The sequence below is a fragment of the Excalfactoria chinensis genome, chromosome 1, assembly GCF_039878825.1.
Source record: "Excalfactoria chinensis isolate bCotChi1 chromosome 1, bCotChi1.hap2, whole genome shotgun sequence".
Taxonomy (NCBI): domain Eukaryota; kingdom Metazoa; phylum Chordata; class Aves; order Galliformes; family Phasianidae; genus Excalfactoria; species Excalfactoria chinensis.
The window spans coordinates 54,269,570-54,293,938 of NC_092825.1; the positions used below are offsets into that span (position 1 = coordinate 54,269,570).

Consider the following 24,369-nt stretch of genomic DNA (forward strand, 5'->3'; position numbering starts at 1 on the left):
AAAGGCAGGAGATAATTGGAAGGCACAGGTTGGCAACTGCAAGGGGGAAGATGGCATATTTTCTTAAAGTAGGCGTGTTTTCATGCATTGGGCATGTCTGGGCTTCTAGCCGGATAAGCCTCAGCTATAGGAAAGGAGAATGGGCTCCTGGGACCTGATAAAGCGGATCCCATCTTTTGGTGACAGAGCGTGAGGTGAGATAGGCAGTTTTAAGGGTTCTATCACTGTCATCAGAAGGTCATCTGTCTTCTGCTCTGTTGATAATAATGAATGGGAAAGGGAAGATACATCATGACTGTGGCCCTAGTATAGTGCTGTATGAGTGAATTCTGTCACCTGTGCGCATTCGCTTTCTAACAGTGTGAGTTTCTTGGCAATATTTTCTTATTGCACATACACGAACACTATACAACCAGGAAGAAAGCTGTTCTTTTCAAATCAAAAAGTGTTTTTTCCGCCTATCACAAGTGTATTTACCGTATCTGTCTCCTACTCTGTACCAGGTTGAGACATGTGTTTTGATATGCAGAAATAGCAGACCTGCCTGCAATCTTTTCATTGCCTTTTGGTATTCTGGAATGCATGATGAGATCAAAGAGGTTAACTGAATTAGGTGTCTCCTAAGCACAGCATTTTGGAAACGTGCGTCTGTTAGCAATACACTGAGGGCCTTTCCTCCCATTTGTTCCCCCCTCCTTCACATATGTATCTATTGCAGCTTCAAATGCTGCATCAGATCTGGAGAGACCCATTAGGAAACGAACAAACCAGCCAATACAGGCAAACTGAAAGGCTTCTTAAAAGTGAGAAAATATGCTACAAGGATTTTAGATCCCAGATCAATTGCATCACTCGCGGGTAGGCACAAAATGAAACCATATGTCATCTTAGAAACAAAATATTTGAGATTTAATTCCCTTTTTACTCTCCCGTCAAAGCTTGGCTTTCCAGTTTAGCCTTCCCATTGCTGCCAGGGATACTGTTAGACCACTCAGGTGCTGCAGGATGGACAGGGTTGGTGAAATAAAGGACCTTCTGGCTGGCAAGGCAAAGGGGATATAACAGCATGGTGGCAGGGCAACAGGTGGCTTTTGGACGTTTGTCTGCAAAATGAACAGCAGTGGAGGGGTTTTTTTTCGGAGCAGCCAAGAAAATTTTGGCTGAATTGAAATGCTTTGATTGCTTCATTTAACCCTTTTGAGTCCCTTTTCTTTCTGATTTAAGTGCAATTTGAAAAATAGGCTGTCTGGAAATGTGAAGTCAGAAAGTTGCATTCTAACACCCATATGAGGGTTTGTTTGTTTGTTTGTTTATTAATAGAGATAACAACATTTTTATGTAACATTTACATTTCTCTCTCTTTTATTTATTTATTTATTTATTGCATATATACAGAAGAACAGCGTTAAGCAGGTAGCTACAGAGACATTGTGTGCCATGGATTTTGGGGAGCCTTCCTGCTCCTCCCTACCAATGACCGCCCTGCTTCTGAGCTGATCACATCGATTCAGCATTGGGTCTTTCCTTTTTCTTATAGCCAAAAGGAAGAAGTCCTGAGCGTGTGGCCATGGCTATGCTCTGCACAATAGAGAACAGCCTTGAGGCTGCTCTGGTACCAGGAGAGCAGGAGCAGCCCACACACAGTATATACACGTCTACTGAGCAGTGTCAAGAAAACATCAAGGTAGTTTGGCAATCAGTTTCCAGGTAGCACTGGAAACATCTCTGATTTACCTCTGCAGCCTTTTAATGTGAATGAGCAAAGAAAGCCATGTATTTTGTTATGCTTTCTGACCTGGGACTTCACTGGCTCATCCCCCAGACATAGGCTTGCTGCTTCTTTCACAAAGAGAGGACCCTTGGGTGCCTGTGCTGCAACATCATGCATCCTGTATTGGTGTTTCTAGACTTGCTAGGTTACTAAGGCTCTGTTCTGGTGCACAGAAGTCAAGTGTATGTTTTATGAAGCAGGTTTTGATCACTTAACTCTCTCTGGTCATTCCAATGTGCTTGTCGGTAATCGAACTTTATATGGAGCACTGATGGAATTGCTCTATATTTTTATTAAGGACCTGACTAAGAACACAGATATTTCTTTTTTATTTTCAAAGTAAAACTAGAGAGTCTGTTTCATCATGGCAAGTCCTTCTAGATCTAAGTGTTTTTCTGAAACTTTGCTGTTGAACATGGTATTTATTAGAGATACGCTCAAATACCTAATGTTGTAAACACACCACATACATACATTAATGTCATATGCGGGTTGCAAAACATTTATAACTGTCACCCCTTTCCTCTCTTTTCTCTCTTTTTTCACACATCCGAACACATAACCAGCCTTCCTCCTGGCTGATGAATGAGGCACTTACTGTAAAGTTGTACCTTTTGTCCCAATGTCACTGTGTGCACTGTAGACTTTGGATACTCTGTGCACAGGGATCACAGTTTCTTTATTGGTGGGTATATGGCAGAAACAATAATCCACAGTTAATTTTCACAGGTTAGTTGAAAAAAAAAAAAAAAGATATAGAAAGATGCAAACAGGGCTTGTTGATGTTGCAGAATAATAGAATAATCCAAGTTGGAAAGGGCAGCAAAGCTGTGAAGGATCTGGACAGCAAGTCTTATGAGGACCAGCTTAGGGAACCGGGATTGTTCAGTCAGAAGAGAAGGTGGCTCATGGGAGACCTCATCACTATCTGCAACAACCTGAAAGGAAGTTGTGGTGAGATAAATGTCAGCCTCTTCTCCCAGTTAACAGTGATAGGACAGAGGTAATGACATTAAGTTGAACCAGAGGAGGTTCAGAATTAAAAATTCTTCTCAGAAAGAGTGGTAGTGCATTGAAACAGGCTGCCTAGATAATCTTAGAGGTCTTTCCCAACTTTAATGATTCCATGATTCTATGGTCTTCCTATCCCGTTTGTCTGCTGAGGATGCACAGACTTGAGAAGAAAGCTTAGGATGAGCATTTGTGTGCTATTCTTATCTGTGTTATCGGCACTGCTCAAACAAGGCAGGGGCTCTCTCTGTTCTTCTCTGTGTGTGAAAGCCCAACCTGCTCACAGAGCTGTTGTTGCCAAGCAATGACTAAGTCTCACTTTTTTAATCTGATGAAACCAGGTAGTCTCATGTGCCAAGTTGGATCCTACCAGTTATTTTAGATGAAGCATGTGTTGCAAAGTATGTGGGACTAAATATGGTACCCTGGGTTTGGAAACCATTTCACACTGCTTCCTGGAGCCTGACAGGTGGATGATCTCAGATCGGGCACAGCATGGTGAAATCCAGTGTGCTTTCTGTCATGACTTCTGGACACCCTGCCCTTCTAATCATAGAATCATAAATTCATGAAGGTTGGAAAAGACCCCTAAGATCATCTAGGTCAACTGTTCACCTACCGCCTATGTTGCCCACTGAACCATGCTCCTTATTACTACATCTACAAGTTTCTTGAACACCTTCAGGGATGGTGACTCAACCACCTCCCCGGGCAGCCTGTTCCCATGCCTCACCACTCTTTCTGAGGAAAAATGTTTCCTAATATCCAACCTGAGCATCCCCTGGCACATCATGAGGCCATTCCCTCATCCTATCACATCACCCAGGAGAAGAGGCCAACCCCCACCACAACCTCCTTTCAGGCGGTTGTGGAGAACAATAAGGTCTCTCCTGTGACCCGCATCGCCCTCCCAGTCCCATCAAATATGACCCCATACAAATGTTGTGCTTGCGGCCATCAACTCTGTACTGCTGTTACATGAAACATCTATGCGTGTTCTGGCCTTGTCTGCAGTCTCCTGGCTATCAAATGACATTACTTCAGAAAGGTCTCCAACTTCATACTGTCTTTGAGTGAGGTTAATACTATTAACCTTTACTTTGCTATCCTGCAGCTACCCTACTGCTATTTCTTCAGCACAAAAATACTTCAGGTGAAATGCCTGAAAAATGGTAACACTGACATTTTCAGGCTTACCAATCATGGCTGGACAGAGACAAAGCTTTCTGAGGCTGTGCATTCAGAGCTGCTGGGCAGTGGCTCTACCTCACTTAAGAAGTGATCTGGGGTTTGTTAGAGCTTTTTAGGGCTCTGTTTGTTTCTGTTTCTGGAGAGGAGAAGATGAGGTTTAACACAAGCAAGTGTAGAGTCTTGCACCTAGGGAGGAATAACTACATGCACCAGTACAGGTTGGGGGATGACCTGCTGGAGAGGAGCTCTGCAGAAAGGGACCTGAGTGTCCTGGTGGACAACAGGTTGTCCATGAGCCAGCAGTGTGCCCTTGTGGGCAAAAAGGCCAATGGCATTCTGGGGTACATTAAAAACAGCATGGCCAGCAGGTCGAGGGAGGTAATCCTCCCCCTCTACTCCAGCCCCTACGATTCTGTGATCCTGTGAAGAGCATGCCGCATTGCCTTCCATTTTGCAATCTGGGGTATTCATGTCTAGACCACTGTGATACCCAAGATCCCACACCATCAGGAAGAAAATTCAAATGAACCATTGTATTTAAATAGTAATTTTGCATCACTACTTAGTCATGTACAACAATTATACCATTATTACGTATTACTATTTACATCTGCGTGTATCTGATGAGGCTCTGGCACAAGCCATTCAGAGAAACTGTGGTGTTCCATCCCTGCAGGCACTCAAGGCCAGGTTTGATGGGGCCCTGGGCAGCCTGAGCTGGTGGGTGGCAGCCCTGCCCGTGGCAGGGGTTTGGGGCTGGGCAGGCTTTAAGGTCCCTTCCAACCCAGAGCATTCTGTGATTCTGTGATATACACCTCCACAGTCTCCATGTATCAATAAACCAAGGTGAAAGTCAACAGTCCTCTGGTTTCAGCTAAACTTAATTCCATATGGTTAAAGGAGAGCCGAAAGAGAAGGAGAGAGTTATGTTCATGGAGCACCCCTCACCTTACCATATAGTGGTAACCAGTGCCTGGAATCAGAAATCAGACATAACTACATGAAAGAATAGAATCATTTTCAGTGGGGGATAATGAACCACTGCAGCAAACAGCTAAGTCCAGTTGTTTGTTTTTTTTCTCATCTTCATCTTGTTCCATGATGACTGGATTTGTTTCTGGAGGTTAATTTTTAACCAAATATTAGTGGGTGTGAAGAGACATAACCTGGGGAAGGCGCACAGTGTGCGGTACACTCACAGAACAGCTGAGCTGGAATTGTGTGTCGTCAGTGGCGTTTTGTGCAGAGATACTTTGAAAAGTAAATTCAAAGATGCTCCACAAAACAGTGTTAGAAAATAGTTATTTCCTTATGACTGATCGTGTTGGAGACAATGTTGGAAGATTCCTCATTAGAACAACTGCCAAATTCTGTGACATTTACTGCTAAACATAGCCTGCACAGATTGAATCCCATTCCCTATTTTTCTTATGCTAGGAAAGACTTTCTCTGAGTTTGCCATGTGAGGAGAATCAGTTGGGAGGCATCTCAAGCCAGGCTGGCCTTAATGGCTGCCTCAAGCTCTTTTTTGCTGGGTGCATCCAGCTGTGGATGTGCTTTTCCTAGTTTCCGTTCATAACATCTGTGCAGTGGGCTTTTGTTTGGCTGGTTGACGCGTTTCTCCTCCTTCCCCCAAGCTGCTTTGGCTGCTCACCCAGCTTTTTACCAAATTGCAAATGTATATTCCTTCTGCTTTCGGCAGGCCCATATGTGGAGCTGTCAAAATGTCACTGGCATCAATTCTGAAAGGTTAATGCCACATTATATTCAGCGAGCTTATTAACAGGGAAATGATTGGGTTTTGGAGAAGGGGAGGGAAGGACAAATGGGAATCCATTTTCCAGGCACCTGCTTCTCTTGCTAAATGTTTCTGCTTGTGGAATATATATTCTCAGAAAGTGTTTTCTATCCTCATGGGGTACAAATAAGCTACAGACACCAAGAAGAACAAGGTTGTTCCATGCGGGAACTCAAGGAAAGTGGGCTGGGGAAAACAGAGAGGCAATAAGAGCAAGTTAGCCAGACTTGTTCTTCTGACGTGTGGCACGAGCTGTTCGTGACCCACCAAGACTGGGGTTTTACTGACTATGCTACAGAACTTGAGGCTGATGGGCCTGGTGTCAGACTGGAGGACTCTGCTCATTTTTCGGTGTGGTCCAAGGAGTCATGACACCCAACTCTTCCTCAAGGTTCAGGTGACAGTATACAAAAGGGACCTACTGTTTTGCTTATTTGCTTCTCTGCTTTTCTGGATGTAATCAAATTTCATACAAAGTCAGCACTTAAACGTCCCATATCCTTCCACAACGTTTTTATCTGCTGAAGACATTTTGATGGCTTTTGGTATGACCATTGCAGAGAACTCAGCTCATAATCTTAAATATATGAATTCCCAAAATGGCCCTGAGATAAGATGATCCTGGTTTGTAATAACTGTGGCACAGAAAGGCAGGCTGTCTTTTGTTTGTTTGTTTTTTTCTTTTTCATTGCAGATCTGTGTGAAAAGCAGAAAATAGTATCTGGATCTTTGTAGCCCCTCTGCTGGTGGCTGGATCACTGGGCCATCTTTCTTGTGCCTTATTTTTGTCCTTTGTCTATTTTAAACCTTGTTCTTTTAAAGTCAACCTCATGGCTACCTGGAAGCCATCCTTTAGACAGGCAGAAAGAAGCAGAGGAGGAGTAGGAGGAGAAGGCAGAGGAGTAGTGTCCAGATTCTGCCACAAGGTTCAGGCTCTAAATAGAGATTCTACTCTAAATAGAGTGAAAGTGCAGTGCAGGCACTCAGCTGTTGGATTTACTGTTTCAAAGGACCTACTGCCTGTCTTTTGGACTGCAGCCCACAGCCAGCACCAACCTAACCTAGATTCAGACCATTGACCCTAATGTGAAACCCACCAGAGTCCAGCTGAGCCTCTGAGGCACCACTCCTCGTTCACCCCTGATTATTGCCTTTATGACACAGCAGAAAAGACCATTTAGGTGTCTGATACAGTAGTGCCAGGGGGTAGCATGTGCCTGACCTTTTCTTTAAGAATGAGCTTGAAAATGAGGCAGAAGAAAAGGGAATGAATATTAATCACTGGATTGTCCCAGGGATTTTTCACTGGAGATGAAGTCCATTGTACAGTGGAATTAGAGCATGCACCACACGCAGGTGCCTCTTTGTTGTTCCCTGAATGCTGCTGGTAGGTGAAATTTAATTTCATCACTGGTGACAAAGAACAAGAAGTGGGGATTCTGTGGCCTCCGGTTGACAAAGGCACAGTGAGAGGTTCCTCTCTCACCAGACAGGGACTCCTCTGCTTCACCTCAGCTCCTTCTCTTTGCTGTATATACAGTCTGATGGGCAACACATGGGAGCCTTGGGTTGCGGGGCACTGGCAGAGCAGGGCTGAGATGCGGCGAGGACCAGCAGATGGAGCAGGAGGCTGACCATATACGCAGCACACAGTGTGGGGTTATCATCTTCATTCTTTCCCTTTGGGGATGGTGGTTATATCTGCAGGGATGCAGGCATTGTGGAGGCATGTACATCCCCTTGAGCATGTGAGTGTGCCAGGACCAGGAAGGAGAGGACCCTGCTGACCCCATCCCTCCTGCAGGCTCCAGAGGCCCTCCAGCAGAACATCTCAGCTCAAAACCTGGGTCTCAGGCAATTAAGCAGCCATCCCCCCACCTCTTCCTTGTGCCAAGCAGAATTTTAATGCATGTCCAACTTCTCCTCCTAGCACACGCACAAAGAAAAAAGAAAAAATAATAATAATCTATAAGAGAAGTTATTTTCAGATGAACTGAGAAGTGTTCAATGCTGATATGTATTTTCCCTCCCCCCCTTTTAAATGGTATCTATTTAAATGCAGATTTTCTGGTTTCCAATGTGGAGCTTGGAAAAAACGCCTTTCAATTTAAATGTTAATAGAAGAGTAAACTTCAAAATCAGAATTTCTCCATAAGAGAGCATTTCCTCATGGCTTTAAAAGTCTTTTAATATCTCTTCCCTTCTCCCTCATCCTCTTTCGTCTTTCCCAAGCCCCCAGCCCAGCCTCACTGGCATTACACGCTCTTTTTAAAAACAAGAATACACCTTTCAGAGTTCCTGAATTAAAACATTTAGCGCTAGTGTCTGTGGAATGAGGTTGTTTGAGCAGAGAGCTGGGGCACTGATAAGGCAGAGATATCATCCCTCCACCTCCAGCCTTTTTCCTCCCAACCATTTATCAAATGCACTGCTCTGAATGCTTTATGATGGGATTATTCTCAGGCTTGTGCTGCGTAATATTGCACCACAAGCTGGGACGGAGACTGTAAGGGCAGAAGAACCTTGGAGATAATGTTTTAGTCACTGAGCGTGAGCAGGGCTTTGGTGCTGGAGTGGGATGGGCAGCAGGGGAGGGAAGTCAAATGCAGCAAGGTGATCGCAGAGGGAAGTGTTACCAGGTCTTTGTCTTTCTGTATTACCCCTCCTGTGCCTCCTGCGGCCCATTCCCCTATACTTTTAACCTCATTTATTTTCAAGATGAATGTAGGGTAAATCTGTGCTTTACAAAAGGCTCTTAACACTGCCTGATAACTGGGATTTTGCATAAATTACATTTCTTGTTTCTTTTCACACTCCATTTGTCATCTTTAATAAGAACTTTCCTTTAATTTTCTTCATTACTCTATTCCATTCTCCATCTGTTTTTTTTTTTTTTTTTTATTGTTGTTATTGTTGTCTGTTTGTTTATTGTTGGGGTTTCTTTTTTGTCCTCTCTTCTCTCCTCATTGAGAGGATGTAAGAGAAGAAGAGAGATTTCCATTTCTTCTGCTTCCTTTTGGCCCTGTAGGTCCCTGACCACCTTTGCAAGAAATGACTCAAGCAATTCCAGCTGAAGATTAAATGTAAGAAACTTCCATGTATTTAGCGAAGGACTTCCTTCCAAAGAGAAGATCCCATTCTCATGCCAGTCAGCACTGTGAAGGAGCAGCAGAGCTTTTCCCATTGTCCTCCCCATTTGCTGAGCTGCTGCATTGGCCACAGCAGCCACCACTGAGTTGAACACGTAGATCCTGCAGTATTATTTGTCAGGGCAGAGTGTGCTCCCTGTGGAAGCAGGATCTTGTAAACCAGACAAGAAAAACATGGTTGTATATAATAGAATGTAGAGCTTCCTGTATCCAGATTACACGGCTGTTACTGTACTCTGTTCATCACTATTAACTAAATGCCTCCGAAAAAAGCAGTGAATCAGCTTGGATGGCACTCATGGGAAATGGGAAAAAGTCTGATTTTTCAGAGGAGATCCTTGGAGTACCCAACCCTCCCACTGATTTCAGGGAGAGCAGATCTCTTTGAGCTCTTTGCACAGATGCTAAGCCCCTTGGAGTGGCTCAGAGGGGCCACTTTCCCCGTTTCTCTAGATCTCACAACTCCAACCTGGTGAAATCCCATAGCTTGATATTGAACAGAATGCGTTTTACTGCATGTTCCTCTAATTCTTCAACATTTCTCTAATTCGTGAATACTGCACAACAAAAAGCCTCTTGGCACATCCAGGAGTGGGAAATATTTGCTTTATATATCCTCATTTAGCAGGAGCAAGAAATACTAAAGTTATGAACATGAAAAAATGTGGCCAAAAATACAATTGACTTAGGCTTTTTTCCCTATTTCTGAGGAATTAAGAAGAGAGAAAGGGACGAAGGGGTTGATTGGTCAAGTTGCAAATGTACCCTGTTGGGACCAAAGCTTGGAAGTGTTCCTAGATGATCACATATTGCAGTGCTAAAACCCTGGACAGTAAATCAAGAGAGAAAGATTATTCAAGAACATCTCTGAATAAATATAAATCATCAACTTTAAGTATTGTCTGAAAATGAACAAACAAAAAACAACAACAATGAAAAAGAACTAATCTCCAAAATCAGAGGGAGAGAGGGGAGGGGATGGTGTGACCTGGCATAGGATAGGATAGGGCAGGATATGAGAAAAGGGTAGGGCAGGGCAGGGCAGGGCAGGGCAGGGCAGGATAGGATAGGATAGGATAGGATAGGATAGGATAGGATAGGATAGGATAGGATAGGATAGGATAGGATAGGATAGGATAGGATAGGATAGGATAGGGAGGAATGGCGTGGAATGGAGTGGAGTGGAGTGCAGTAGAATTGAATAGGATAGAATGGAATAGCATAGTGTAGCACAGCACAGCATAGCATAGCATAGCATAGCATAGCATAGCATAGCATAGAATAGAATAGAATAGAATAGAATAGAATAGAATAGAATAGAATAGAATAGAATAGAATAGAGTAGAACAGAACAGAACAGAACAGAACAGAACAGAACAGTGCTTTGGCAGAGGCTCAGCTACACTGGCCCCTACAATGTAAGGGCCAAGCTTCTGCTTCCTTCCCAGCCTGCTGCCACTCAGAGCTGAGTAGTAATACAGCAGATAATTTGCTCTCTAACCAAATACTCTTTCTCAGCACGAGGGGAGTAAGATTGGAGCAAAAGGCTGAACCGTTACACATGATGATATTCACAGCTGTCTTTCTCCAAAGACCTAGCATAATTTTTTGCCTTCTATGGTGAAACTCTACTTTAGATCAGAACTCCATCTAATGTATTAAATTCCTGCTGCATAAATGCCTCCTTTATACATCCACCTCTTTAATATCCATGTCATAAAGTCTTTTGAATACAAATCCATCTTTTCAGCCTCAAATGAGACTTTTTCCCACCTATCTTTTTCCCCTGCACTTATACGAGCTCTATTTCTGTACTTGCCTACTGCCTCCTTAGCTCTGCCACTTATTATCTAGTGATTCTCTTTTGTCTCCTCTCTACCCTGCAAAAGCAAAAGGCAAGAATATAATCAGGGCTTGATATTCAAGCTCTAGACGTTGCCTGCAGAATTCCATAGGCTTCTGTAATTTCCCCCAGTACCGGAGGAACTTCTTTCAGGCAGTAACACACAGCATGTGACCTGGTTTGGGATGCCCCTTCCCTCCCTGATGCTTCATGAGACGGTTCACTGGGAACAAGAAATTCCACAGTTGGTGGAGTTTGTTATTGTGGCGTGAATCTCTGAAGGCATTAGCCCTTGAACAGGACAGGACTCCATTCCCCTTCTGATGAACTGCTCACCCAACTCTAAAATCTTTGGGATTTCCTATGAAAGAAAACAGGCTGAAATGCCTTTTTATGACTGTTTCTGTTTTAAATAACTGTAAGAATGCTTATGCATTCTAATGGAGGAAATGCAGACAGATGATCTGTCCCAACAACAACAAATCATGGCTCAGGATTTCCTTTCTACGTCCTGTCCTGAGTAATATGTTGAGTAATGTAATGTAGACCACTGCCATAGACAAGCGTTTGTGGAGTGTCCTATCAGCATTTCCATATCGGTGAGTTCGTGCATTCTGGTAACTAAACACAACCGAATCCGCTAGTCCAGAGAAAGGAATAAGATTTTCTGGTTTAGGAGAAACTATACGTATATTTTATAAATATTGTAGCACCTCTTGTGGAAAGAAAAATAAAATAAAATAAAATAAAATAAAATAAAATAAAATAAAATAAAATAAAATAAAATAAAATAAAATAAAATAAAATAAAATAAAATAAAATAAAATAAAATAAAATAAAATCTCACCAAAGTTCTTTAGAGGTTTGATTTCTTTTTTTTTTTTTTTTTCTTTTTTTTGAGAACTTTCTTAGTTTTGAGGGCTCGGTCAGTGCATGTATTTGTGAGACTTGTACATCTGAGTCACTCCCTGGTGCAGAGTATGTGCATATAAATATAATCCACTGTTTCTTTTGTTGAAGTTGGTTGTACTCGTTGTGATTGTGTTAGAGTAATCTTCAATTTGGAGACTGAATTGCCACAAAATTCAGTAGAAGTACTTAAAGATTTTAATGGAGCCTCAGGTAGACTAATACGTATTTCTTTTCTTATCTCTTCATTCCTGAAGTGGAAAGAAAAGATTAAAGCCTCACCCTCCACTTGCCAGCCTCATCCAAAATACTGTCCTAAGATGTGCAGAGAGAACTGTGAGAGCCAGAAGATGCCACTCAAAATCATCTCCATTAATACTCACTTCTTCACGGTAGTTGGGAGCTGCTGGGGTTAGTAGTCAGTAGAAGACACATCTGTCCAATTTTAGATCTTCACCCATTTTGAGCTGTTGAGGTGAGGTCAGAGAAGGAAAGATATCAGATACAGGTACCTCTGTGAGACTGACTGTTTATACAAGAAGTTGTTTAAACTAAACTTAGTGAAAGCTGGTAAATTGTGCTCTCAAACTGCTGTTCTTAAATGATTTTCAATACCTATATTTGCTTTGAAAAAGATAAGAAGGGAGTGATTTAGGCTCTTTTTGAGTACAAATGTGTTTAAACCCACATCAATAAAGAGAGATGAGAATGAATTTAGCACAGGATCTACTAGAGTACTTTGGTCTAGCATAAATCAATCATATACTAGATCAAGGTATGATCTAGTGTAGATTGAAGTAAGATCTAGTATAGATCAAGGTCTAGCATACACAAAAATGACCTGGAATTGAAGGATTATGCTGAAGAATAATGTGACCCTACTCTATTTCTGCTTTCTGTGATGTTTGTGATTTATCCTGGAATCTGGTCCTGGAGGGGCACTGAAGTAAATGTTGATTTTCCCTTTTGATGGGACATAATAGGAAAGGGCTGCCCTATGTCATGAATGTCTTCTAAGGTGTTCTAGATTCTGGATGCAGCCTTCGGGATCCTTAGTCCCCGTGGACCTATCTGTGTTGATAGAAGGAAGGAGATGTGGTGTGGACTGTTTGAAATTCTGTTTTCAGCAGTATTGCATATTCTTATGGTCTGATAATAAACACAGTACTGTGAACTGGTAACAAACAGTTGAGAACAAGCATCGCTGAAAGCAAAAGCAGTGCTGTGCAATTAAAGGGTTTGCCATAAATCCCTAGAATATAGATTGAATTATATGCTCCTCCACAACATTTTCGTGCAGTCATGAGCAGGTTGTTTATTTTCGTCTTGTCTTGATTTCCCCATCTTTCATATATTTTGCTTCCTGTATGTGTGCTGTGAGGAAAGAAATGCCTGATATTTTCAGAATATTAATCTTGTTTTTGGAGAAGAAGATAGATATCAATAGAAGGACCAAGCCTTTGCCTTAGAAGAATGACTTGCAATTTCAAAGAAAAGGACAGAACATCAGAAGTCAAAAAGGCATATTGAAATTTTCAAGAAGCAACACTGATTCAGAACATGTTCTGTTTGCAGCTGCTGGGGTGTGAAACTTCTTCCACAATGTGACAACCGGCATGAAATACTTTATTGCTCATAACAAATACAGATGGACAGATATCAGGGTGAAATGAAGGGCAGGGGCATTTGCAAACTGACAGAGAGGACCTTCTCCACTAGCTACTTGAAAATAAGCAGATCTTAATCAGCTCTTCTGCCTTTCATTATCTTCAGAAAAGCTTTACAGTTAATATTCTCTAGCGGAAGACTAAAATGCTTTTAGGAAGTGCATGTTGTTTTATGAGACTCTTTTAAAGAGGTTGTCTAAAATGCTAATGTTTCTCTTTTCATCGCGATTCATGAAGCTTTTCAAACTTACCATTTCAGTTTCAGTTATGAGAATTGGATTATTTCAACCCCTGTCCCTTCTCAAATGTTAGTAATCAAGGAATCTGTAGTTTCTAGCCTACTTGAATGGGGTATCTGAGTTCCTGACCTAATAATTCACATTGGTTTTGAATCAGGATTAGATTCCCTCTCTGATATATGCAGCAGCACCTGTAGCAGTGTTAGCCATGGAAAATACTCTCAAAGGGAATATATTCACACTTTTACTGTAAAAAAGGACAATGGGGTGAAGAAGGTGCCTCTAAAATGTGAGTGGAAAGAGAATATTGTATATTTACTCACATGTGATGGGGTTATCAAAGTCCTCATAGTAGATGGGTGAAACTACTGGTCAAACAGGCATGGCATCAAAAGTCTACTTTTACAACTTAAGACCTACAGAACAAGCTGTGTAATGCTTTCTTTACATGCACCATGCAGCTACATTCCTAAAGGTCTGGGTTACAAAGGAGAAGAGTGGATGGAGGCATGTCCATGCCTGGGTCTGCAAATAGAACCCCTCTTTGCCTGCTCCACACTCTCAGAGACTCTACTACAGGTACAAGGCTCTAGAAGTAGAAGAGGAATGCCTATCTGTGGGTGATAACAGCCCACTGACACTGGAGGAGCTGACAAAATCCAAATTAGAACACTCTTATTCCAATATCAGGACTACATCTACAAAGAAGAAAAGGGTGTTAGTTGTAGGTGACTCCTCCCAGCGGGGAACTGAACACCCAATATGCTAGTCAGGACCTCTTAGAGCAGTCTGCTGCCTCCTTGGGGCTCGGCTGAAGAATATCACCAAGAAACTGCCTAGCCTGTATGACCAGCAGATCATTACACATCAGGGCCCATTGGCAGGGTTTTAAACTAGGCTTGAAGGGGGAGAGAGGTAATAGTGATCCTGTCCATGATAAGATGTGGGATGGCATAGCTAAATTAGAGGGACAGGGTTCTAGTGAGGGCCTTCAACCTGCTGCCCTGAGATATTCTGGCAACACTGGAGCACACCTGAAATTTTACTACCATAAGCCAGGGACCACTGAGACAATAGGAGAAGGCAACAGGGAAGCTCAAAGGAAACACTTCAAAGGAATTAAGGAGTTACTCTCTAAGAAGGAAACAAGATCAGCTGCCCAGCTGAAGTGCCTTTTAACCAATGACAGAATGAGAAGAGCTATCCACAAACAATAGCCACAAGCAAGTTGAAAGCCTGTGGGTGAGGGTTAGAGACCAAGGCAAAGAAGGGAGCCTTATGGTTAGTGTTTACTGCTGGCTGCCTAATCAAGCAGAGCCTGTTGATGAAGCCTTCTTCCTCCAGCTACAGGAGGTGTTGCAATTGCAGGCTCTTGTCCTGTGATGGGACTTCAGTCACCTTGTGCTGGAAAAGACAATCCAGAGTACTTTGTACTGGGGGGGTACAATACCAGACCTGTTGCACACCAACACAGATAATCTGATTGGTGACATCAGGATTGAAGTGACCCTGCAATAGTGGAGTTCATACTCCTGAGGGCTATAGGACAGAGAAAGAATAAAATCAAGACACTGAATTTTAGAAAAGCCAACTCCAAGCTCTTCAGGGAGTTACTGAACAAAATCTTGTGTGAGTCTGTCCCAAGGACAAGGGAATGTGTAATGTATGTTTGCTGTTGCAGCTTCCATTTAGCTGCATCGCATGCAAAAATGCATTTTTCTGGCATAATCACTCCTTCATTTGGGTTGGGATTGTCATGCCATCATCCTGAGATTCCGCACTTACTCAGAGAAGTTTTCCAAGAGAGACTGTGGGGAATCCTGTGTGTGTCATTATCTAAAAATGATTGAAGGAAAAATAAACCAGAAAAAGAAAAAAAACAAACAAACAAACCCAGGATATGTTTGAATGTCACAAAGTAGAGTTACATGACAAAGCATGACACTATTTACCACTGCAGCAGATGTACTTAGGGAAAGTCTTGTCAGTGCTGATCAAACTTGGACAAAAGACCAACAATTTTTACTGATGAGCTATTGTTTATATGGCACTCTCTTACCCGAAATTAGCAGAAAGAATATTCATATTGCTTCAAATACATTATACGAGTCTTTGCTTTTCTGCTATGCTTTCCTTGCCAAGCACCGTGCCATCAGAACAATAACCATAAAATTACCATTAATGTGGGTTTGTGGCCAGAGGAGATGGGCTCCTATTCCATGTCCTTCTCACTACACTGCCCGAAGGTGATGATCTGCTGCTGCAACAAATTATATTGGTTAAATATTTTCCCCCAAACAAACCGCTTTGAATAGACTTGCTCCCCATATTGATATCAGCTTCATGCTGGCTGACAGGTGAGGAGCACCAGGAAGAAGCTCTTGATAAAGCATAGACTGTTTATGAAACCAGCTTTGCAACCCTTTCCTAGCACTGTCATTTGCAATAGTTGCCTTCAAGGAAGGATGTGACAGGACAAAAACCAAGATGGCTTTGAATGGAAAAGAAAGTTTGTATTTCATATATTTTAAATAAACCTTAATAGGTGGGCTTGTGAGGAACAGGTTTGCATATGGCTCAAGCAGTGGCAATCAGAAGCTAAGCCCATTGAACCTAGTGAGAATTAGGATTTCTTAATGAACCTAGTGAGAATTAGGATTTCTTAAAGAGCTGTGGCTTTCTTTTTTTATTCATGTGTGATATTAGGTGTCAAAGAGGTTAGCTTTCTGTTTCTTTCAAAAGAGAATGTGAGCCCAGTGTTTCAGTCTCCAGCAGGAAAACAAGGCCTAGTGAAACAAACCTTTAAAAATGGGTCGTCAAATCTTGGACCTGCTATTTGAACTATTCTGTCCAGTGGTGCAACTCATGATCATTTTACAGGGGTGGAAACCACCCGTTAGTTTGGTAGATGGTTTGTGGAGATATTTATGATCCCCTCTGGGACCAGCTCTATCAGTCAGTCACTGGGATAGGTCTGAGCAGGCAGTGACATCTCACAGCTGAATAAGACTATTTCAATTAAAAGTAGATTGTTAGGGTATTTGGATGAGCAAGTGCCATTACCCAGAGTCAGCAGTCACAGGTTAAAATGGATGGGCTTTGCTGAGCTGACAAAGACAGCTGTGCAGCAGCTCTGAGACGTGTTTTGCTGTTATTGAAGATGGCATAGAAACGGTAAACATTTTAAGTTTTTATCTGCCTTTCAAATTGAGCCCAGGCTTTCACAGACTACAGAGCATGAAGACGCTCTGTCAACAGAAATGCTTACTAACATTTACTGCTTGCCTTCGGAAGCCCTCTGAGAAATCCCCCCAAAAAAGGGACCAGCGCTGCCTGTGGGAAGTAGGAGTTATTGCAGGAAATGGTTGTGGGTTTTTTTTCTGTCAGACCACTAGAACATATTCAGATGTTTTGTGATGAATTACTGCTTGATTTTGGTGAGACGGTCACAAAACCTGAGATAAAAGAATGACTTTTAAGATATATACATAAGGGCACTGGACGCTGCTGGGCTGAAGGCCTGGTAATCTCTGTGTTGTCAGAGAGAGTCCTTGGAGAAATCAGTGACAATCTACAAGAACTCATTATAATTTCAAGGGAAGGGTTGTGTTCTGCTACTCCATCTTCTGTAAGAATCACTACAATGAACACAGCCCTGAGTAAACTGCTTTTCCCTGAATCACATCATTCTGTCTCAACACACCTACAGACCTTGCAGAGTCTCTGAACTTTGGATCGGGAGTTTGTTTTTAATCTCTGACGATGATAATTTGTTGCTGTTCATAAATTTCACTGCCCCTGCACTGCTGGTATTTGAGATCCTTTTCATCCACTGTCAAGAAAAAGCAAAAAGAAAAAGAAACGAAGAAACAGGGAAATACCAGCCAAGGAGAGAAGCTGCCATAGAGACTGGTGGCTGATTCATGGTTTTCAATCCTACCTCCCTCTGTCATAAGCATTCTGTTTCTTGAAAGCAAGTGAAATCATTGCTATGCAAGTAAACTTTGCTTTAAGAAGGAAACAAATGTTTGGAGGGCTGACTTGGCTGGAATTTTCCCTGCACGTATACTCGTGACATATCAGTGCTTAAACTTTGTGCATGCATGAGGAAGGACAGGGAACAGACAAATGTTAGTGAAGATGTTCCCATCTGTTCCATTATTTGAGGATGTAAAGATGCTTGTCAGCTCTCATAGGCCATTCTATTTTTGCCAGGTGGTCTCCCTGCTCAGATTTCACATCAGAAGCAGCTGTGAAGATTTTTTCCCAGCACATGTAGAAGAAGGGATCTCTCTAGTCCCATCCTTTTTTGCAGAAGACAAATATAAGATGTAGCAAGAGCTTTATTTAAGGATTTCTTGCATTAGATCTTGAAGACCTTTTCCTACTTCTGAAATAAATACAGGTTAACCCCATGCAGTTGTGGTACCATCTTATGTGGTACTCTGTCCACACTTCCAAAGCACAAAATGCTCCACTTTTGTCTCCTGCCCTCTCCCTACTCTCTGTGTTCCTTCAGCAGTCAAGAATGTCCTCACCAAAAATCATCTGACAAGGTCACCATCTAGATACAAGAGAGGGCAATAAAGTGCCCTGTGCCCCAGCTGTGTCTGAAGAGAACTTCTTGTCTCTGACAGCAGAGCATTTTGTGTCTCACCATCTTGAGGGTCCCAAGATTCCCAGACAGCATCACTAGGCAGCAGGGAGATAAGCCCCATCCTACACATGGGGAATTGCATCCCAGAGGAGCACAGTCTCTATCCCAAAATCACACAGGGAATCAGAACTAAGGCGAACCCTTAGTATTGTCTGTGTGGTCAACTGCTCCCTCTCCCCAGCCCAAGCTAGTGGCTTAGTCTATGGGTTATCCTCCCTTTGGACATTCCTTATGCAAACCCTCCTGTGCCAACACACACATTAAACATTTGGCATTTTAGTAGCATTTTGGATTAAGACCATTACGAAGCTCCATTCTCAGGCATGCTCTTTTTCTCTTCCCCACTGCAGATCTGCGCAGGATGACAGCTGGCTTCATGGGCATGGCTGTGGCCATCATCCTCTTCGGATGGATTATCGGGGTGCTGGGGTGCTGTTGGGATCGAGGCCTTATGCAATATGTGGCGGGGCTTCTCTTCCTCATGGGAGGTAAGGATTTTGGTGTCTGAGAAGACAAATATTGCTATCATATGTTCCCCTTTTTCTGTGTCACTAAAAACATGTTTTCAGAATTACTTTAAGTTATCTGGACTTCATTTCATTCTGAGTTCCTTCCATTGTATGTTGTAAATAGCCCAACAATGGCTGCATGTCCTGTAAGTCGAACTGGGAAGGGCCTTACAGGGTTGCTTAGACCAGAACACTATTGATACAAGTAACGCTGACAAAATCTCCTATCCCTTCAGCTCTCTAATATTAATACATTTAATAATAAAATTCTGAAGATGAGGCACATGCTGTTTCCTCCACTGGTCTATTTTGCTGTGGGAGACTTTGCTTTGATAGCTGGAATCTGTGTTCAACATTTTAACCTGTGTTTATTCCTGGTCAGTTGTTCTTTGAGTCAAATGCAACCTTTGGTTTAAGTTCTCTGATGCTTATGAAGAGCAATGGCATCTGATCTAAATATCTGTCTGATATTTAACTTACTACAGCATGGCATCAGGTTAAAGTGTTTGGAATATAGTAAATAAATACAACAAGCAATTTTTTTTTTTTTTAGAAACTAGTTAAGTCTTATTTAGTAATTGAAAAATAACAACAAATATGGGGAGTTTCTAGCAAAATTTTTTAAAAAAAGCTTCTTTTGGAAGCTGGTGGAAGCTTTCAGGTGAAACAAGACTGAGTGTAACAGCGCATAATGAGATGGGTCACTCACAACTTACAGAAATAGCTGTTGTTTGGTATGCTCAAACTATACGCATTCCAGTGGAGACAGATTCAAGGTCATGCAGCTGAGAACAGAAGCACCAGTCAGCTTTGCAGAACACAAGGCTGCCTCTCGGAAAGCAACAGCTCTGAGAAGGTGTCTGGGATCACGGTTGCTGGAATCATCCAGCTGCACGGGAGCAGTGCAGTTGCTACATGTGCCAGTTCATCCTGTAATTGTTGTAATGGGAACATGCAATAAGAGTGTAAGGTAGGATTATCTCTGAGGAAAGCACAACTATTTCTGGATATCCTAACACTGTATCCTTGATAAAAAGGATGTGGAAAAGATGGAAGGGATTTGCAGAAGAGCTATAGGAATGACTGCAGGTCCGGAAAACAAGAAAAACACAGTGTGCCACAAAAGCCAATTGCCTGAAAGTGTTTAACAGAAGATTTATAATTGACTTGAACACAGTGTGGAAGTACCTGCGCAAGGAGAAACCATCTGATAGTAGCATGCTCTTTGACTGAGTAGACAAAATAATAACAAGATCCAGCAGTTGGAAGCTGAAACTAATTGAAACGAGAGGCACCAGATTATTTTATCTGCCAAATTCTGTCAAGATGTGTGATATTTTTAATAAAGATGCGTTGGGAGGAGATCAAACGTATTTTCTGCTCTAGCATGGGCACGTGAATCAAAGTTTCAAAGGGTTATTATTCTCTTTGTTGCACAAGTCCATGGCAACTGCTACCCCTTTCCTGATTTCTTTTAACAGCAAATGTGCACGAAGTATCATCTACAAAATAAAGCAGTAAGTTAATAGCATACATAATTAAAGCCATGTAATCTGTTAGTCAGTAGCTATCAGTGTTTTCCTGCTGCACCACAAGTTAGGTAGGCATTCTTTCTACAGCCAATGAATCTAGTTTGAACCTTTTGTTGCCCGACACTCTTTGAAAATGAAGCTGTTGCTTCTGTCTTGACATAAATACTGTCAAGATGTCACCCCATCAGTCTTCAAAATGCCTCTTAGTTCTGGTTAGTTTTCTTCTGGTTCAAAAGGGGAAAATGCTTTGGGAGGCTTCTAGTGCCCAACTACATTGCAGATAACAGGATCCTGTGTTGTGTTGGTAGCTTTATAACCAGTCCAAAATCTGTCTTTCCCTTCCATTTGCAATGCTGCTTGTTTAGGCTATGTTTATAGCATTTGTCTTGCATTACTTTGTAGATAAACAGCTCTTCTGTAACAATTTCAGGGTTAAACATTACTTGCTTAAGTTGTCTATGGGTTTTGAACGAGAAATCTCAATGGAGCCCTGAGAAATGTGCCGTGGTAATCTTGCAAGACCAGACATGGTTTCCTGGTCCTCTGGTTCTTTAATGTATTTACCGAATGGTCTTCTTGCTAGCCCATGTGGCAGTGCTTAATAAGGACTTGCTTTACCATGCTTGAAGTAATTTCTCAAGCAAATTGCTGGAATAAGTCATTTGTGAAATGCAAGGCTGTTATCTGGTATTAGCTCATCTGGAATCCAGGACATGTGAACTGCAATTTAGAGTGTATTTTACACTGTTATTCAGCATGTTTTGTAACAAGTTTAAATTATTAATAATTCATCTTTCCTTTTTAGTCCAAATGTATCTGTATCAACAGCGCACATCTCTTACGGCTTCTGAAGTTCTTTTGCATAATTTTCTGTGCTTATCATAGGATTTGCACTTGGATTTCTTATCTTGAATGACAACATTCACCTGGCCACAGTAGATATATTTTTTTTTAGCCCTCATCTAGCACAAAGCCATATGGACACTGCGGGTTATATGGAGTATTTCTGACCTCATTTTACATGACACATACTACCACGTAGTGCCCTGTACCCTGGACTGGAGCTTCATTTCAGTATTGTCAGTATGATTTTGTCTCGCAAAATTTTCTCTTCTGGAGTTTCTCCATTTGGAACCATACTCTTCTAAGAGATTTGTTCATGTTATGCATCCTACTTGACGCTGTTTAATTCTATTACAGAAGTGGGTCACACTCAAATTATATATCACTCCAAGCACATCCTCTTGCAGCTTCTTGCTTGTTCTCTACATGCAAATTATTGAAAATCTGCGCACCAGTAAAAGCTCTATGCTGGGCACATCCTCCAGTAATTTTCCAATTTTATAATAGTCACTGAAACCTTAGAGGCATCTGTAACACTGCTTTGAAATGTCATGGTCCTGTGGCAAACTTGATGCTTTCATGAATATCAAGTACTTAGGGATAGTCTAAAAGGAGTTCAGTTAGACATGTACCGAAAGAAATGTGCGTATTTGGGGCATTTTATATATTCTGCTTTGACCGAAGCATGTTTAGTTGCACTGAAACCACACCTTTGCTTTTTGAAGCCTGAGTCTGACTTCTTTGTTAGTTCCCATGTAGCAGTTTTCACGGTTTTGGGCTTGGAAAAGTTCTTCTGAATGCATCCATATCATTGTCTTTGCTTACCCTGGCAAACCTGTCACTCCATTGGGTTGGTGTTGTTTCTCCCCCAGTAGCAGACAACATTGTTGCCAAATCAAGGTCAAATGTCTGTTTCTCTTCCAGCCCCAGAGAGTTGAAATGCTGTTAACTGGCCCATTGGTAACCCTATCAAGGCAAATTTCTGCATCTTCAGTGCATCTCTCCTTCCAGTACTTCAAGTTATTTAAGAATATTTCCTGTATCATGTTAGGCACACGGGCTATATGGATAGCTAGTTATGGGCCTTTCCTCCATCCTCCAGCACATTCATATGGATCTTTTTGTTTCAGTGTCCATTTCATTTTAGCCAGCTGTTCTGCACTAGCATGTGAGTTTCTTTATTTCTAGTTTTGAGAGCAAGGCTGATTTCACACCCAAATGTTCCAGAACCCTTTTCTTCCTTCCCAGTGCCTGCCACAGGGGAAGCGGGGTGGCAGGGCAGCCCCATGGGGGCACACTCCAGCATCTCAGAGGGGCTGCAGCCTCCCCTGCTCAATCTGGTGCACCTCCCTGATGAATTGCTGTCCCTGGTCCCAGATGGAAATGAAAAAAAATGGCACTTCTAATATCTTTTTCCAGTACTTGCTTCAGCATAAAATTAGATCCCTGACCAAATTAGATCCCTGGCAAGAGCTGCATCGCTTGCCTTTGTAAATGTATTAAAGATCCACAAAGAACGACGTTTTATCAGCCTTATCAGAGCCCTGTCCTTCAGCTGCACATTTGTGTGTTTTCCTTTTGTAAGTCTGTAATTTGTATTGAGAACACATTCCAGTCAAACTGTTAGGATTTTTACTGCATGCCTAACAAGGCAGCCCTTCAGGGAAAGACTTCTGAGTTGTCTTATTTTGTTCCAAATTTACTGCAAATAAATGCAATAAATCATCTCTGCACTTGTTTACTGTTCTACCCGTTCCTTTTACTCCTTCATCTGCTCTGCCTGTTTTGTCTTGTGACATGCACTTTATGATCATTTCAGGGTTTTTCCCCTCTTGCTAACAGTTCCCTTAGAGAAGCGTACCATTTTACCACCCTTGCAGATTTCCATTATTCTTTGCAAAGTCAAGTATGTTTCTTGCTGTAACCTTGCTTTAAGCCAATTACAAATTTTACCATTAATAATTCAGACTCTAATTAGTCTATTTGGAAATTATTCCAGCTGCTAAATGCCCTTATTCACGTGATGTAGCTTCACCATGCAGTGATAAAATGATCTGTAGTCTCACTCTGCATCTCATATCTCACCTTTGCCTAGTGACATCTTTGAGTGAGATGTTGGGCTTGAGGCACCACCTGGGAGCCTGCAATCCCCTTTTTTACTGGCACCTAAAGACCTGATGGCCTTCCTGTTCTGTCCTGCTGTATAAAGCAACTCTATGGAGTTTTTCCTCTCTGATTTTCCATGTGAGCAATTTATGCCTTGCTTTCCTCTGCCCCACCAGGAAAACATGCACATCTGGGGGATTCTAGCACTGTTTGCCATCTCCATTTCTGCTGCTTATCTGGGTTCCTTTTGACCCACCCAAGGCTTCTGCTGACAGATTGCCCTTTGCAGCAGTTCCTCTTCACAAGTCTTAGGTTAGAGTTGCAACAGCTTCCAGCCTTTCCTCACGGCATAGGTGAAAACTAATTCTTTCCAGTGCTGGCTTCCATGGCAGAGATAAGCAGGCAGGGAAGATGTGTGAGAAGGAAGAAGAAATAAAGCTATGCAGGTGTGCTGGAACAATTTAATGCTATATTTCAGGCACACAAGAAAATGTGTTTATCAAAGAAATGAACAACGCACTTACAAAAATGCATGAGTGCATTTTTCCCAGCAAGCTTTTAGATACTTTTCCAGGGAGAAACAGCCTTTTCCAAATCCTCATCTATCCTCTGAAACCTTCCCCAAATAGTCCTTCCCTCAGCGCAGGCATAAGTCCTGTCAACAAAGTGCTTGATCAGCCCTGTACCCACGCTTGTCAGTGCAGATGTGCTGCATGCATCTGCACCCTTTTGCTCTCCGCCTCCATGCAGTGCCCTGTCTTTAAAATCACAGTCCTGTGCACTGTGCTTCCTCTGCCTCGCTCTACATGTGTTAGGTGATGACAACGGAGGCATCTGTGTTTTTGCAGCCATGGATTGCTACCAGCTGTTGAGTCATTTGCGTCCCAAATTTAACTCACTGTACTTTGAAAATAGCACAGAGTGGCAGAAAATAAGAGTGTTTATTCTACATAACCGTGGTCCTGCCATCTGAAAATAATCATTCGGCTGCTGAATAATTTAAGAAACAAAAATGTAACAATTTAATACAGCCAACATGAGGCAAAGCTCTGTGATTGACGTCTCCTAGGCAGTTACCTTCAGAGCAGCTGCCAAGAGGAGGCAGGGAGGGAGACGAACAGAAAGAGAAATCCAAGGGTGTTCT

The 24,369-nt window shown here is 42.1% G+C and overlaps 1 protein-coding gene across 2 annotated transcripts in view; it reads left to right on the forward strand.

The window, feature by feature from the left end:
- The window catches only part of TMEM178B (transmembrane protein 178B), a 228,672-nt gene that overhangs the window by 166,557 nt on the left and 37,746 nt on the right, over positions 1-24,369 (forward strand). For both annotated transcript variants that reach the window (XM_072341573.1, XM_072341562.1), the window contains exon 3: positions 18,586-18,723. In XM_072341573.1, coding sequence (XP_072197674.1) covers positions 18,586-18,723 — 138 coding nt within the window. The remainder of the gene's footprint in view (positions 1-18,585; positions 18,724-24,369) is intronic.